The 12,504-nt window shown below is 44.2% G+C and overlaps 1 protein-coding gene across 2 annotated transcripts; it reads right to left on the bottom strand.

The window, feature by feature from the left end:
- Nucleotides 1–18: 18 nt before the first annotated feature.
- Nucleotides 19–1,833, bottom strand: POP5 (POP5 homolog, ribonuclease P/MRP subunit). 2 transcript variants are annotated; one of them, XM_063350683.1, is made up of 5 exons: nt 1,733–1,833; nt 1,511–1,653; nt 1,267–1,416; nt 669–752; nt 19–495 (listed from the first exon to the last, which is right to left on the bottom strand). In XM_063350683.1, exons 1-5 carry the CDS (start codon nt 1,750–1,752, stop codon nt 392–394), a joined length of 501 nt encoding a protein of 166 aa, XP_063206753.1. In that variant the 5' UTR covers nt 1,753–1,833; the 3' UTR covers nt 19–391. The 2 variants fall into 2 exon arrangements, 1 of the variants encoding a protein (XP_063206753.1); XR_010073118.1 differs by lacking the exon at nt 19–495 and having other exon boundaries at nt 1,051–1,416.
- Nucleotides 1,834–12,504: the final 10,671 nt, after the last annotated feature.

Raw genomic sequence — 12,504 nt, 5'->3', positions numbered from 1 at the left:
TATGGATAACAGGTGTGCTTGAAGACAAGGTAAAAAAAACAGTAAGATGTTAATACTTTTTCTGTACTGAAGGAGAATAACTACATTCCTTGTCCATGCCGACTGCCTAACGCTCACTTCTACCTCAGCATGAAGATCACATTGAGCTGCTGCACTCCTTAGGAGTGCAGGTGGTCTTGACTCCTGGAGTGAAACAGGCAAGTAACCTACTTCAGTAAAACCATGTAATTTTTTTAAAAAACAATTTATTCAAGAATACTTGGAATAGGGAAGTGAAGTCTAAATATAAACAAATGCTTTTTCTCTCCCCTACTTTGCTCAACATTGAAGAGCACTGGTAACATCTTGAGTACACAAGTACAGGACAGAGGTGAACAGTAATTAGTAACGTTCAGTCTGTCTCTATGCCATCATCATCTTCTTCATCTCCACTTTGAGGCTGCTCTTCTGTAAGGGAACAGCTCAACAAGGACTTCTGTATACACCGTCTTTCCTCTGCAATAAAGAGAGCAACAGAGGGTCATTACTTGATCTTTTCACATATGCTGGAATATCCTTAACTTCTAAAGGAACATTTCTCAGTTCAAGAATTCAGAAGTACCCCAGCACATCCTACAAACCCCCCAGGAATTAAGGCCATGTTTAAGAAAATGGCTGGAGGAACTCACCTTCATTTGTACAGTTCTGCAACAACATCAGCAGCTGTCTTCTGTTATACTGAATTAGAAATTTCTGACATGTTCTTATAGTACCTGTAGGAGTCACAAGAACAATATGTAACAGCCTACAAAACCAAGTGTTTCAGAGCTGCTAATATATTTTCTAATGATCATTGCATCAAGTAATAAGTGCCCCAGGCACCAACTTTATTAATACAAGTGCTAAGAAGGGGCTGTAGACTTTATTTCTGCACTGTTGTGGTTAAGTGGTGGAACACTAATTTCTGACATGTACCTATTATTTACCCCAGGTGATTAATTTTCAGGATCTAGGCGATACTATACTTCAAAAATATATTTTGAAAAGAAAACAGTGTAATACAGTATTTACTGCTCTGATTTTGTGTAATGAAGATTCCAGCAGAACTAACGAGGGTTTCAACAAAGAGCTGCCGGTGCCTGTGTCTTATTTAGATCCGCTGGAAGGAGCTAAGTTAGCGGCCTGCAGGCTGTGTCTCTCGCACCCACGGCAGTGTCATGGGGTTCGTCCATTTTAGCGGGACGGGAAGGTTCGATTGAGCCCCGCGGCCCCCGGGCACCGGCTGACCTCCGACGTGCAGGGTGCGGAGAGCGCAGGGGTAGCGCTGGTTACGGCTCTCCAGCTGCCGGACGAAGGGGAGCGCGGAGCAGAGCAGCCTGTAGAAGTCCTTGCGGCACCGGAGGAGCACGGTCCCGGTGTAGGCGTTCAGGTATTTCACTGCGGGGACACACACGCATACGCACGCACCGGTCAGCCCGGAAGAGCCCCCTCACACCCCCACACCCCCCGGGGCGGCGCGTCCTGCCGGCACCTGTGAAGGAGATGGAGCAGCAGGCCAGGCCGTAGTCCCCGTGCACCCGCCCGATGGCGTCCCTGACGGCGAGGCCCACCGCGCGGTCCTCGATGCACTGCCGGCACCGTGGGTCCTCCGATACCACCTCGCACAGCACGTACCTGCGGGACACCGCAAACTTCAGCGGACCGGGACCAGAACGGCGCCGCACCCGGCCCGCGGCGGCGCCTCCCGCCTCACCTGTTCTTGAAGCGAACCATGGCGGCGGCCGTGCTCGATCCGGACGGACGCTGCTGCTAGCCAATGGGCGAGGCGCGTCCGCGCACCGCAGCCAATCGCCGTCGCACAGGGGCGGGGACAGAGGAAGGGCTTCCAGGCCCCAACCGGCAGCATGGTCCCACCTCCCTCCCTCGGCCGGCAGCGGGCCTTGCGCATGCGCGCTCCTCCCCCGCCTTCCCGCCGCCGTCCAGCATCCTCCGCGCGGGGGCGCGCGCGGCGCGTCGCTGAGGGGGCGGCTGAGGCGCCGGGTTTGCCGCAGGTGAATTCATTTCTTTTTTAGCCGTTTTCGCTGGTGCTGTTTCGATCCGCCTCGGCTGAGGTGACCCCAGCCCCCTCCGTTTACAGCTCAGTCGGTTTAGATGGAGGCAGGATGTCCCGCCCTCACAGCCCTGCTCCGTCTGATCGGAGGCGCGGGAAGGCCCCGGGGAGGAGGATGAGGACAGTCGCCCCCTCAGGCTGTGGCAAGCGGTGGGGCCGCCATCTGCCCTGAGGGCATTAGCGGAGCGCCCAGTGCCGCCCCTGTGCTCCTGGGAGGGCTCTTTGCCTGCACCGCCTCACAAAACTTTACTCCAGTGTCTATAGCTCCTCAGGCTCGGGTATGAGGTGTTTTGGGGTATGTACTAAGTGTCTGATGAATGAAAACAGCTGAGAAAATTGCAGAACAGAGCTACTTCTCATAAGTATTTCTGTAGTGGTTTTCAAAGCTCTTATCTCTGATGGGTTATCCGAGGCAGCAATGAGTGCTCTTCTGGTACCAGAAGAAACTGGGGAGGGGGGGTAAGGGAAAAGACATGAGGTGTGCACCTGAATGTGAGGTGGGAGTAACAGCCAGTTAGGGCAGCGTATAATTCACCGGAGAAGCACTTTTCACTGAGGTCCCTGGAGCCAAATCGCACAGTAGAGCTAAGGCGCAATAAATTAAGTGGGAACTCATTGCTAATTCAGAGTGGAAACATCTTCTTTAATGAACTTAATTCTAGACAAAGAAAACAATGATAAACCCAGTGGAAATCCTGTCCTGGGTGATAAACTTCTGCCCTCTGAAAGAAATGCCTGTTCTGTTGCTCTCTCCCTTTCTCTATTAACTCTTCTCTCCTTTGCCTATGATCACATTTTTGAGTCATGTTTTTCTGAGAACTGAAGAATATGAGTTGCCTGGGGAGAAAAAAGCATGTAGTCTAGTATGGACTTGCCAAGAGACCTTTTGTTTTGGACCATGATCAAAGGGGCTGGGAGAAGTTTGTCGGCTTCTGAAGCTGATGCAGATAGAAGTGTTTTCTCAGTCAGAGAGACTGCATTGCATTGATCTTTGCTGTATTGCTTTGTGTTTTAATATCCAAACTGGGATCTGTCATCTGTTCCACTCGTCAATACAGTGAGCTCCTAGGTGATAAGCTATTCTCACATTTTTGAGCAATATTGACCATGTTTCCATGTGTTTTCTTTGTGGAGTGAGGTCCTGGCTCATCCTGCCTTCTGATGGACTCGAATTATCCTGTGCTGCTTGGGTTGCTTTCACTCACGCCTTGCCTTGTTTCCTTCTGTTTGCAGAGGCGCGGCTGGGTCCCTGACAAGCAGGCCATGTGAGTGCACTCTGCCCTGTAATCCAATAGGACATGTGCACTGTGCATGCTACAGGCTGGGCCCTATGTGTAGTGAAGACCTCTGTTTTCGGTCCAGAAGGCTGATTAGGAGAGACACGGTGCAAAGAGAGAGCAGTGTTGTGAGAGAGCCTTGTCCTGCTTCATTTCACGTAGGATATTGCCTTTAATTCCCCGCTGTTGGTTTGGAGGATGCAGAGTGCTCTGAGCCACCACAGATCCCTGTGCAGTGGCTCCCTGCGTTAGTACAAGCTGTGTGAATCCAGTCAGGTGTCATGGTGTGCTGAGCTGACAGCACAGGACTAAAAGGTTACAACATCTTCACATTTGTTTTCCCACCTCCTCACTCCCATCCTCTGCCAGCTTTGCTGTATTGATTCCAGCGTCAGTGATTCAAGAAACTGTCGCAAGTGATGGTGAGTTATACAGTCAAGGTGGGAAAGAACCGTCTCCTAAGAAAAGATCTGAGAGAGAAAAATTCAGAAAATGCTATTTAAATTGAAGAGTGGGTCAAGGGGCCTGCCAAGAGAGAGGATGGATGTCTCTCCTGCAGACTTGGAGAGACAACGTGGCCTCGGGATAGCTTATCAAATAGAAATTACAGAGGAGAGAGTATACGAGGACAGGGGGAAATAATGTGCGCTGTCCTTACACGTTAGAGACAATTTGTAAAGCAGTTTGAGAACTTTGCGTAGAATATTCTTTATCAGCATAAGTGTTCATCAATGATTGTCCAATGAAGTGGTGATGCTAGGGTGGTGCAGGAGGAATACTGTGGTCTTGTTTTCCCAGCTCATGTTTGTTACGTGTGGTAGTGTGTATGTGGAGGGGTTATTCCCAATCAGTCCAGGTGTTTATTACCATTTTATTACCATGATTTGACATCTTACTACAGGCTTGAAGATCTAGACCCTCATTTTGGATTTATATGACATTTGTAATCTCAAAATTGCAGGTTAGATCGCATTTGTATTGTATAGAATTAATTATGCTAACAAGCTGCAATAGACATCGTGATTAACATGTATGTTTTATTGTATGCAGCCAGCTCTTAGAGTTTGTATGTATTTGCTATAATTAAAATACCAGCAAATGTGTTCACTGAAAAAGCCTATACCAGTTAGTGGATCCTTGCACTCTTTTTAGGTAGGACGTTTCCATTTTATGGATGACGAAACTGAGGTACAGGGGGATTAAACAATTTGTTCAGAGTAAATAGCTGTCAGTCTGGAGATAGAGCAAAGACATAATATAAGTAGAGGTAACCAGCATATTAGTGGATATTGTGTTGGACTATAGGTCTTGTATATTGCTCATGCATAGGGTAGCCAAGTAATTACATTCTGGAGTAAAATTAGGATGTGCCGGTACTCCATCCTTGCAATACCACAATTTCATCTTCCCTACGTAGCCAAAAAACATGATTTTTTGCTTCCCTCTGGAAGCACTGAACTGAATTTGCCATCAGGTGTGTTAGCAGAGTTGGGGGTGACAACTACATTTTGTTCCGCTGTATGCACATTGCATCCCCAGATAACCCTGCAGTTGAAAATACAAAACAATCTAGCTAAAATTAAAACTGCTTCTTAAATCCTCTGTCTGATGTTGCCTGAAGCTTTTTGTTCAGTTTATCTTCACAAGGTCACTGAGACAGAAGAGTGCACTCTCTGAGCATGTTGGCCTGGAGCCTTTCATATGGATACTTCCATTTAACATTTGGGATGTTCTTCTCTTCCCTTCCGTCCCTTCCTTTTTACTCCTCCATTTTCTGTGTTTCTCTACTCTCCACTTTTGAGCTTAGGATCCCTCAGATCAGCACATGTAGGAATAGAAGCTATCCTTTTTTTATCACCTTAACATGTAATCACTAATCACAAGCTTTCTGGGCACCCAGGCTGTCACAGACCAGAGACGGCTGGTCTGTCTGCCACACGTGCTGCCTGCAGCGCTGTCCTCTTCTTTGCTGTCATCTTGCCACATAGAATATTTGTCTTGCAAAACCATGTGTTTGAAGCAAATTCTGTTTCTGCCTCTTTTAGTGGCTTGCAGTGTCATCTGGGACTACTCGCTTAAGATCAAAATAGTAAATTCACATTTGTTTGATTATTTTTTTTAATAGTCAAGAACAGAAAATTTCAGTTCAGATTAATAGTGACTGTGTGCTCTGGGAGACATCCCAGGTGTTGTAAGCTGAGCTTCTATTAAGATATCAAAAATTGGAAGCCACTGTGGAAGATTGAAGCCAAAGTTTAAGATCTGATAAAGGGCATAAGCATCTATGAGTTTGGCACGTGCTGTCTAGAATGAACACAGAATCGGGAGTCTTCTCTTCCTGTGCAGCAAAAAACTGAGAGAGAAGAGCAGCGTGAAAAGGCTTTGTGCCAAGTGAGAAGCTGGCCCTAAACTTCTGAGTTTCATTTTCTCCAGCTCTGCCATGGGAATAACTGCAAATACTTTATTCATAGATACATGTTAAAAAATAGTAAAATGTCCACTTGAATGTTGCTAATTATCAAATATAGTAAAACTGCTTCTATGTATGAGATCTGTAGGCAGCACACTTTTCATTTGCAGCAAGCTGCTGCAAGAAGCAAACAGCTGTTTCCAAACTAGTTAATTAAATTACGGCAAAAACTAGATTTAGATTATTAGTTCAGATAGCTCAGAATTCCTTTTCCTCTTTCCTTTCTGCATTAGGGAACGTAGACTGAACAGTAAGCCACATAAGTTACTATGTAATCTGCTGTGTAAAAAACCCCGTATTTAATACCTCCTTAACGGGGATGTTAAGATGGATTAATTATTCTTTGTTCTGGTCTCTGAAGATAAAGGGTAATTACTATTAATTATCTGTAATTGAAAAATTGCTCCTTCACAAAGAAGCCAATAGCATTAGTGGGATTTTAACTTCTTGCTGCCTATAGTGAGGTGTACAACATCCTATGTTATGGCAAAGACTGCCATAAACTTCAGAATGGCCTCAGAGAATCTTACTCACTTTCTAGCCCACACTTGAGACCAGTATTTTCACATTTTTTACAAGGGCAGAGCACTTTCAATTATGTAAGTTTAGTAGATTGGTTAGCCTGAGAACTGAAATTCCTAACTGCCCTGCCGATTTCTGTTTTTAACTAAAAGTCCTCAAAATATTTAGGTGCATAACTTCCTTTGACTTTAGTGGGAGTTGGGCACCTTCATATGCATGACAGTCTGAAGCTCTCTAGACCTCAGTTTCACATTGGCAATAGCAACATTTTTCTACTTCAGGGAGTGCTACAAATAAATTAATGAGTTGTTATGCACTTAAATAATATAATAATTGAGATAATAGAAGTTCTTACGACATAAACAGCCTAATCTGAGCTACCTTCAGATATGAGTTGGTGTAGAGGCTGCTCTGAAACAAAAATGATGTGTCTATGTTGCTTGTCCTGTAAATCTTTGCTCTCTGCCTTTTCTTTCCCTTGAATTCCCATGTGCAGTTTAAGCCAGGGTCCTATTTTGCAGTAAAATAGATCTGTTCATGTTTCCATATGCTGAACAATCCTTTTTCTACATGTCTCTATGTTTAACTCCAGCAGTCTAGAGCAGCACAGGATCAGCGATGTCTTCTGCAGAGCACTCGCCTGCCTAATGAGGGAGGCAATGAAAAACATTTTCCAGTGCATCCATCACTCAGCTGCTGTAGCGCTGAGGCGAGAGGACAGGCATCCTGGAGCAACCTTCTATAATCCGAGCTCGCTGCCTGGCTCCGGCAGGGCAGCAGCAAGGCATGCAGGGGAAGATGGGGGCAGCCGTGGAGCTGCTTGGTGGGGTACAGCCGGGGCTCCCCTGGGCAGCTGCAAGGTCTCAGCTTGTGCTGGTGTCAGCTTGGCGCAAAGAGTATGTCAGTCACTGACTAGTTGTGGCACACGGGTCTCAACTCATTGCCTGACCCACTTTGACAGAGACCTCCCCACCTGTCTGTTCTTGCCTAGATCCAATTTTAGCTGCAGCGTCCCACTGCCCAGCACAGTAAGTGAAAGCCCCTCAAAAGCAGAGCAGGTTGCAGTGTATAAGTGCAGATTTGGGTGGGGAGAATCAACAGCGACTCTCTTTATTTCTGCTGTACTGACTGGGGGTGCTCACAAAGACCAGTAAGTGCAAACAGATTTCCACAGGCAATGGTTGTTATAAATTGAAGAACACAAAAAGCACTGGCAGCATTTGACCTATTTTGGGAAGCTTCTGGGGCTTTTTACTTTTATTTTGTTAATTTTTTTTTTCTAAAGATATGCTTGTACCTGAGTCAAAGAGACTGTAAATATTTGTCACTTTTCCTAATTATGTGCATTGTGAAGACAGAAGCCAACTAAAAAATATCTTGCTGCATTTGTTAGGCTGATTCCACCAGTTGCCCTGAGGGCAGGGGTGGTTGAGCTGGCACTTGAGATGAATTCTGCCTGCTGCTGGGTGGTCCCAAGCTAAAGTTCTTGGTGATGCACATAGCAACCTTCTTGCAGTGCTTGATGGCATTTGCCACAGTTTGATGATTTGGGGGCAATTGACCCAGGGCACATCCCTCAGGCTACCTCAGTGAAATTTCATAGTGCTCATTCTGTAACTCAAGCAGTTGTTGCTATGTGACCTTCTCTGTCCCTGTTTCATACCTGTGATGCTTAAAAGATCATGTTTATCCTGCTGTAACATTAGTGACTTAATTAGAGCTGAATTTGGTCCTACTGCCTCTGAACATGAGCAGCTTCCATCAAGTCATCTAAAGGATCAGATCTGGTTTCTTCTCTCTCTCAGTACTGGTGGCATCTGGTTTCATTTTCCATCTTTCCTAAGGGAGCTCACTTTTCCCCACATTTCAGCATATGCCTGTTGTATGTCAGCGCCCTGGGTTGCCCATGTCTCAGTGCCAAGCCAAGTACCACTCTTCCAGCCAGCAAGGTACAAGTTGGTGTAGAGACAAAACATGAGACACATCAAGAACTGGTCTTGTGGACTGTGCATAGCTTAAAACTAGTACCTGCTTATGGGTCAAGACACTAAACTCAAGACAGCTAAGTGTGTTTTGTTGGTTTTTTTTTTTCCCTCTGCGTAGGATGTGTAGAGGTAGCAAGATTTTCATCCTGTAGTGTCACAGGAGCCAGTGTTTTTACACAGCATGGTCCCTCTTCGCTGATACTGTAACAGGCGTCTAAGGGACTTCTCGGGGTAAATAACAGAGTGGGTCACTGCTGGTGAAATAGCAGGGCTAGCAGAGGACATGGTACTCCCAGCATCCTAAATTGATGTCCAGGACTGTCTGTGTGATATCCCCATTTATTTCCAAATATGCTGACATGGGTAATTTTCTACGTGTGATGATTTGTCTCCAGGAGATGGATTGATTCTTTTAATTTGTTCCACCTCTTCGCCTTCCCTGTCCCCAACCCAACCATTTGGCCAAAACAAAATTCCCTCAGCTTTGTTTGTGGCACACAGAGGGACAGCTATTTAAGCAATAATTATTAAGTTATTTTTTGTAAGATGTAGGATTTTAAAAAAGTGTAGAGATGGTGATTTTGAGTGTTGATTAGATTCCCCTAAAACACATATTGAACTTCAGCTCTCAATATTTTAATGTATATTGCTACAAAGATAAACCTATTGCTTGAAAAGGCATACTCTCTATTATTTCTCTATTATTATAATGTTACTCAGTACTGTAAGACCAACATCTGTGAGTCAGATCACAGACACTAACAAAATAATTTAAAAATAATTTTATTTAATTAATTTACTTAAATTGTACATGCTGAGCTCTTTTATTTTTGGAACTTGCAGGATGCAGGTGTTTCTCTGTAAGTGTGGGGGCAAGCAACTTCATTAGTCTTTTCATAGCCTCTTAGTATCAGAGACTGATGGTGTCACCTTACATTGCAGCTCATTTTTCAATAAAACTGCAGCAGTTTATAATACGTATATAGAGCTCCTGCTTCCATTGATGTTCCCTCCTACTCTGCCCCGTATCCTCCAACAGAAAGATACCACAGTGACAAACACAGAAAATTGAAGGACACATACTAAATCTCAGGTTCAGTTCTTTAGTGTCTTTCACACATTATAGCTTTATAGAGGAGGTGATGGTTAGAGCACAGGGTATAAGTAACTTTAGATTAAGTAATGGACTTAAGGACTTCATATCCAAGCAGACTGTCTTTCTGGCTGTCAGTGCCATGTAACCGTATCACCGATATCCAGTCTGATGTTTTCTTTATTATTATTCATAAGCTCCCATGCTGAACAGCAATCAAACTCTTCAGGCTGTGCCGTCTTGGGGATTATCACACTTGCAGGGCGGTTAAAGTCACTTCGCCTCGAGTCTTCTGCCTCTGAAAAGTGCCCAAGGCTAATCACTGTGAAATGTGACGCCTGTCATGTCTTCTTGCTCAAGTATGTGCGGCAGGCCTGTCATTCACTAAAAGCCTTAACATCTGTTATTACATGGTAATCCTCACGCATCAGGCTTCCAAATAAGAAACTGGTGGAGCCCAGCAAGGTATGGCTCAGCCTTAGTTTGCATAATTCCCAGAATGCAAGGCAACTTGCTCTCCCTTCTGAAATCATTAATAAGCAATAAGAATATTATATAAGCTGGCATCTTTTTTTAAACCATGATAATTTCAAATGCTATTATAATTAGGACGAAGATGAGAGTTTGAGCTGGGGGAGGGAACAGACAAAGGATTAAACTGATCTCCACCATGACGTTAGAAGGTGGCTTTGTCTATTATATCCTACTTTGGAAAATAATGGATATGCTTTAGGCACATGAAAAGGCAAATAGACAATTTATTTAAAAGTATTAATCCTTTTTATCCTGAAATGTTATCTCTTTCCATAAATAGGATCACAGCTTTCCAGTCCACTTATATTCTGACTAACTGACCCTGCAGAGAGAGCCTGAAAAGCAATATAAGTTTGTGTTGTATCCTGATGACTATCAACTCCGTAGTGGGTTGGATAAAGCAGACAAAAATGTTCTGTTACCGAGAATATCTCTGTTTAAGGCAGTGACTGCTAGCTGATTGCAACTATGGTGCTACCACATCGCAAGAGGTGCGGCCTCTCAGGTAGCAGGTCCCAAGCCATGACAGATCGGATGTGATATTTTCATGAAGAAAAATTTAGTGTCTATATCAAGCAGGCAGGATTTGCTGGAGAAGGAAAACCGAGTGAAAATATGGTTTATAGATGTAACTAATAGTGCTGCTTTCTTTAGAATAGGGAAGATTTAAAAAGTCACTTGTCAAAATCATTTTCCCTCTAATGCTGCAGCAGCCCTCAGATCTGAGCATGTTCCTGATGTTCCCCCTCACTCACATGCACGAACACGGGGAGGCAGGCAGGAGGAGGCAGCTGCACTGACACACTATGGGGTTTGCAAGAACATGATGGCAATTTAGCAGAACGATTAAAAGATTGCAAACATTTATTAATAGCTTTGCTGCTGCAGCAGCTCTGCCAGAGAAGCCTTGCTTCCTCAGGGATGCTCTTACCTCCTGCCCGTTCCCTCCCAGAGCTCTAGAAATTGAAAAGTCGGGTTTGGACTCAGTTTCAGTTTAAAGCCACAGTTATGCACGATACTGCAGACCTCTTTATCCCACTGCCCAGGGGAGGGGATGGAGGGGAACTTGAGTATGAGAAAGAAACAAGAGAAGGTATGCAGAGCAAAAAGAAAGGATTTTTTCTTTACAGCTATTGCTTGGCCTTTCTTTTCTTCCCTGTGCTCCTCTCCCTTTCTCTCATTGCTCTTCTTTACCCACTCCTTCTCCTCTCCCTTGGAACAGAGTGACTTTTTGTTCAGTGTATTGGCAGTAGATTCAGATGTGAGTCTACAGTGTCTTTTTGATACTGTATGACAAAATCATTAAAAGAGGGGAATAAAAGCAGTATTGGAGAAGATCTGCTGAAAGTTCTGCAGAGCAATACAATTTCCTAACACAAGCACAACCAGTTCTTTTGCGATTCTCATGACTGTCGTTGTTGTCTCTTCAGCTTTTATACCTTTAACATTGGGGAAAGGGGAACAGGTAAAGGTTCACTACCAAAAAAACCCAAAAACAGGGGGGGGGCGGGTAAAGAAAGGAAAGGACAATTGGCTGAACAAGAAATCACCTTATACTTCATGGCTGATCCTGCTGAACAGCAGTAAGCACTGTAAATGAGATGGGCAATTCTGATGTTTGAGTGCACAGTATCTGAGACATTTTTATCCCACAGACCAGATGATGGGACTGACTGATACAAGTTTCCAACAGGAGGATATTTATCCTACGCATATGGTGACCTCCTCCATATTCCTATCCACAGTGGAATAATCAGTTTCTTTCACTTTTTTTTTAAAATGGGACCTAAGAGAAACTGAAACGTCTGAACGGCCTAAAAGGAATAAATTTTTTCTGCTAAGCAACCATGACAGAAAATATGAATGCTTGTGTCCTTGTCGTTATCTAAAATCTTGCTTGTAACTGGGTAGGATGACAGCGCATCTCAACCATGGCTTTTCCTGTACAGCATGGCCAAGTGACTGGATGTGCCATTGGGCATTAGCAGCTGACTACCTGTGCTTGAGGTTTTAGTTCCATCAGGAGAATTTTTCTTCTATTCATATACACAATTTAATCATGGCACTTTGCAATTTAAGAAAAATCTCATTGCATAATCACCACATCTCTCCTTAATGCAGTACAATAGGCGGAAGGGAAAATGAAGTGGATCCAGTGGGTCTGAAAGGAGAAAAAATATGATGGTGGGAGGATGCAGGAAAGAAAGTAGAGTTGAATTATGGGTCCTGCATTATTCTTACCTGAATGAGTCTGCTTTGGGTTGATCTGGCTTTTTTGGAACTGCTTTCCCTATTCCTTGAAGTTTTCAGTTCAAATATTTCCTTCATCAGTTTTCAAGTGTGGTGTCCGATTTGGGACTTGACTAGCATGAATTTTTGTCTATTGCAAGGGGATGTTGCTCGTGAAAAACATATGATTATGTCTGTTCACTTTTGTATACTATACTCTTCGTGGGATGACCTGGGAAACTACATAACCTGAGAGATAAATGTAAGCCCCACAGAAAACTTTCTCCCTTGCGATGTTTAAGGAA

The sequence above is a fragment of the Chroicocephalus ridibundus genome, chromosome 13 (genome assembly GCF_963924245.1).
Source record: "Chroicocephalus ridibundus chromosome 13, bChrRid1.1, whole genome shotgun sequence".
Taxonomy (NCBI): domain Eukaryota; kingdom Metazoa; phylum Chordata; class Aves; order Charadriiformes; family Laridae; genus Chroicocephalus; species Chroicocephalus ridibundus.
Note: the sequence above shows the minus strand (reverse complement) of the source record. Positions and strands in the feature narration are given on the sequence as shown.

Coding starts and splice junctions, on each gene's coding strand:
- POP5 (XM_063350683.1), bottom strand. CDS start 1,752: ATGGTTCGCTTCAAGAACAG. Junction 1,654..1,732: donor ATGGTTCGCTTCAAGAACAG/GTGAGGCGGGAG, acceptor GGTGTCCCGCAG/GTACGTGCTGTGCGAGGTGG. Junction 496..668: donor GCAGAACTGTACAAATGAAG/GTGAGTTCCTCC, acceptor TCTTTATTGCAG/AGGAAAGACGGTGTATACAG.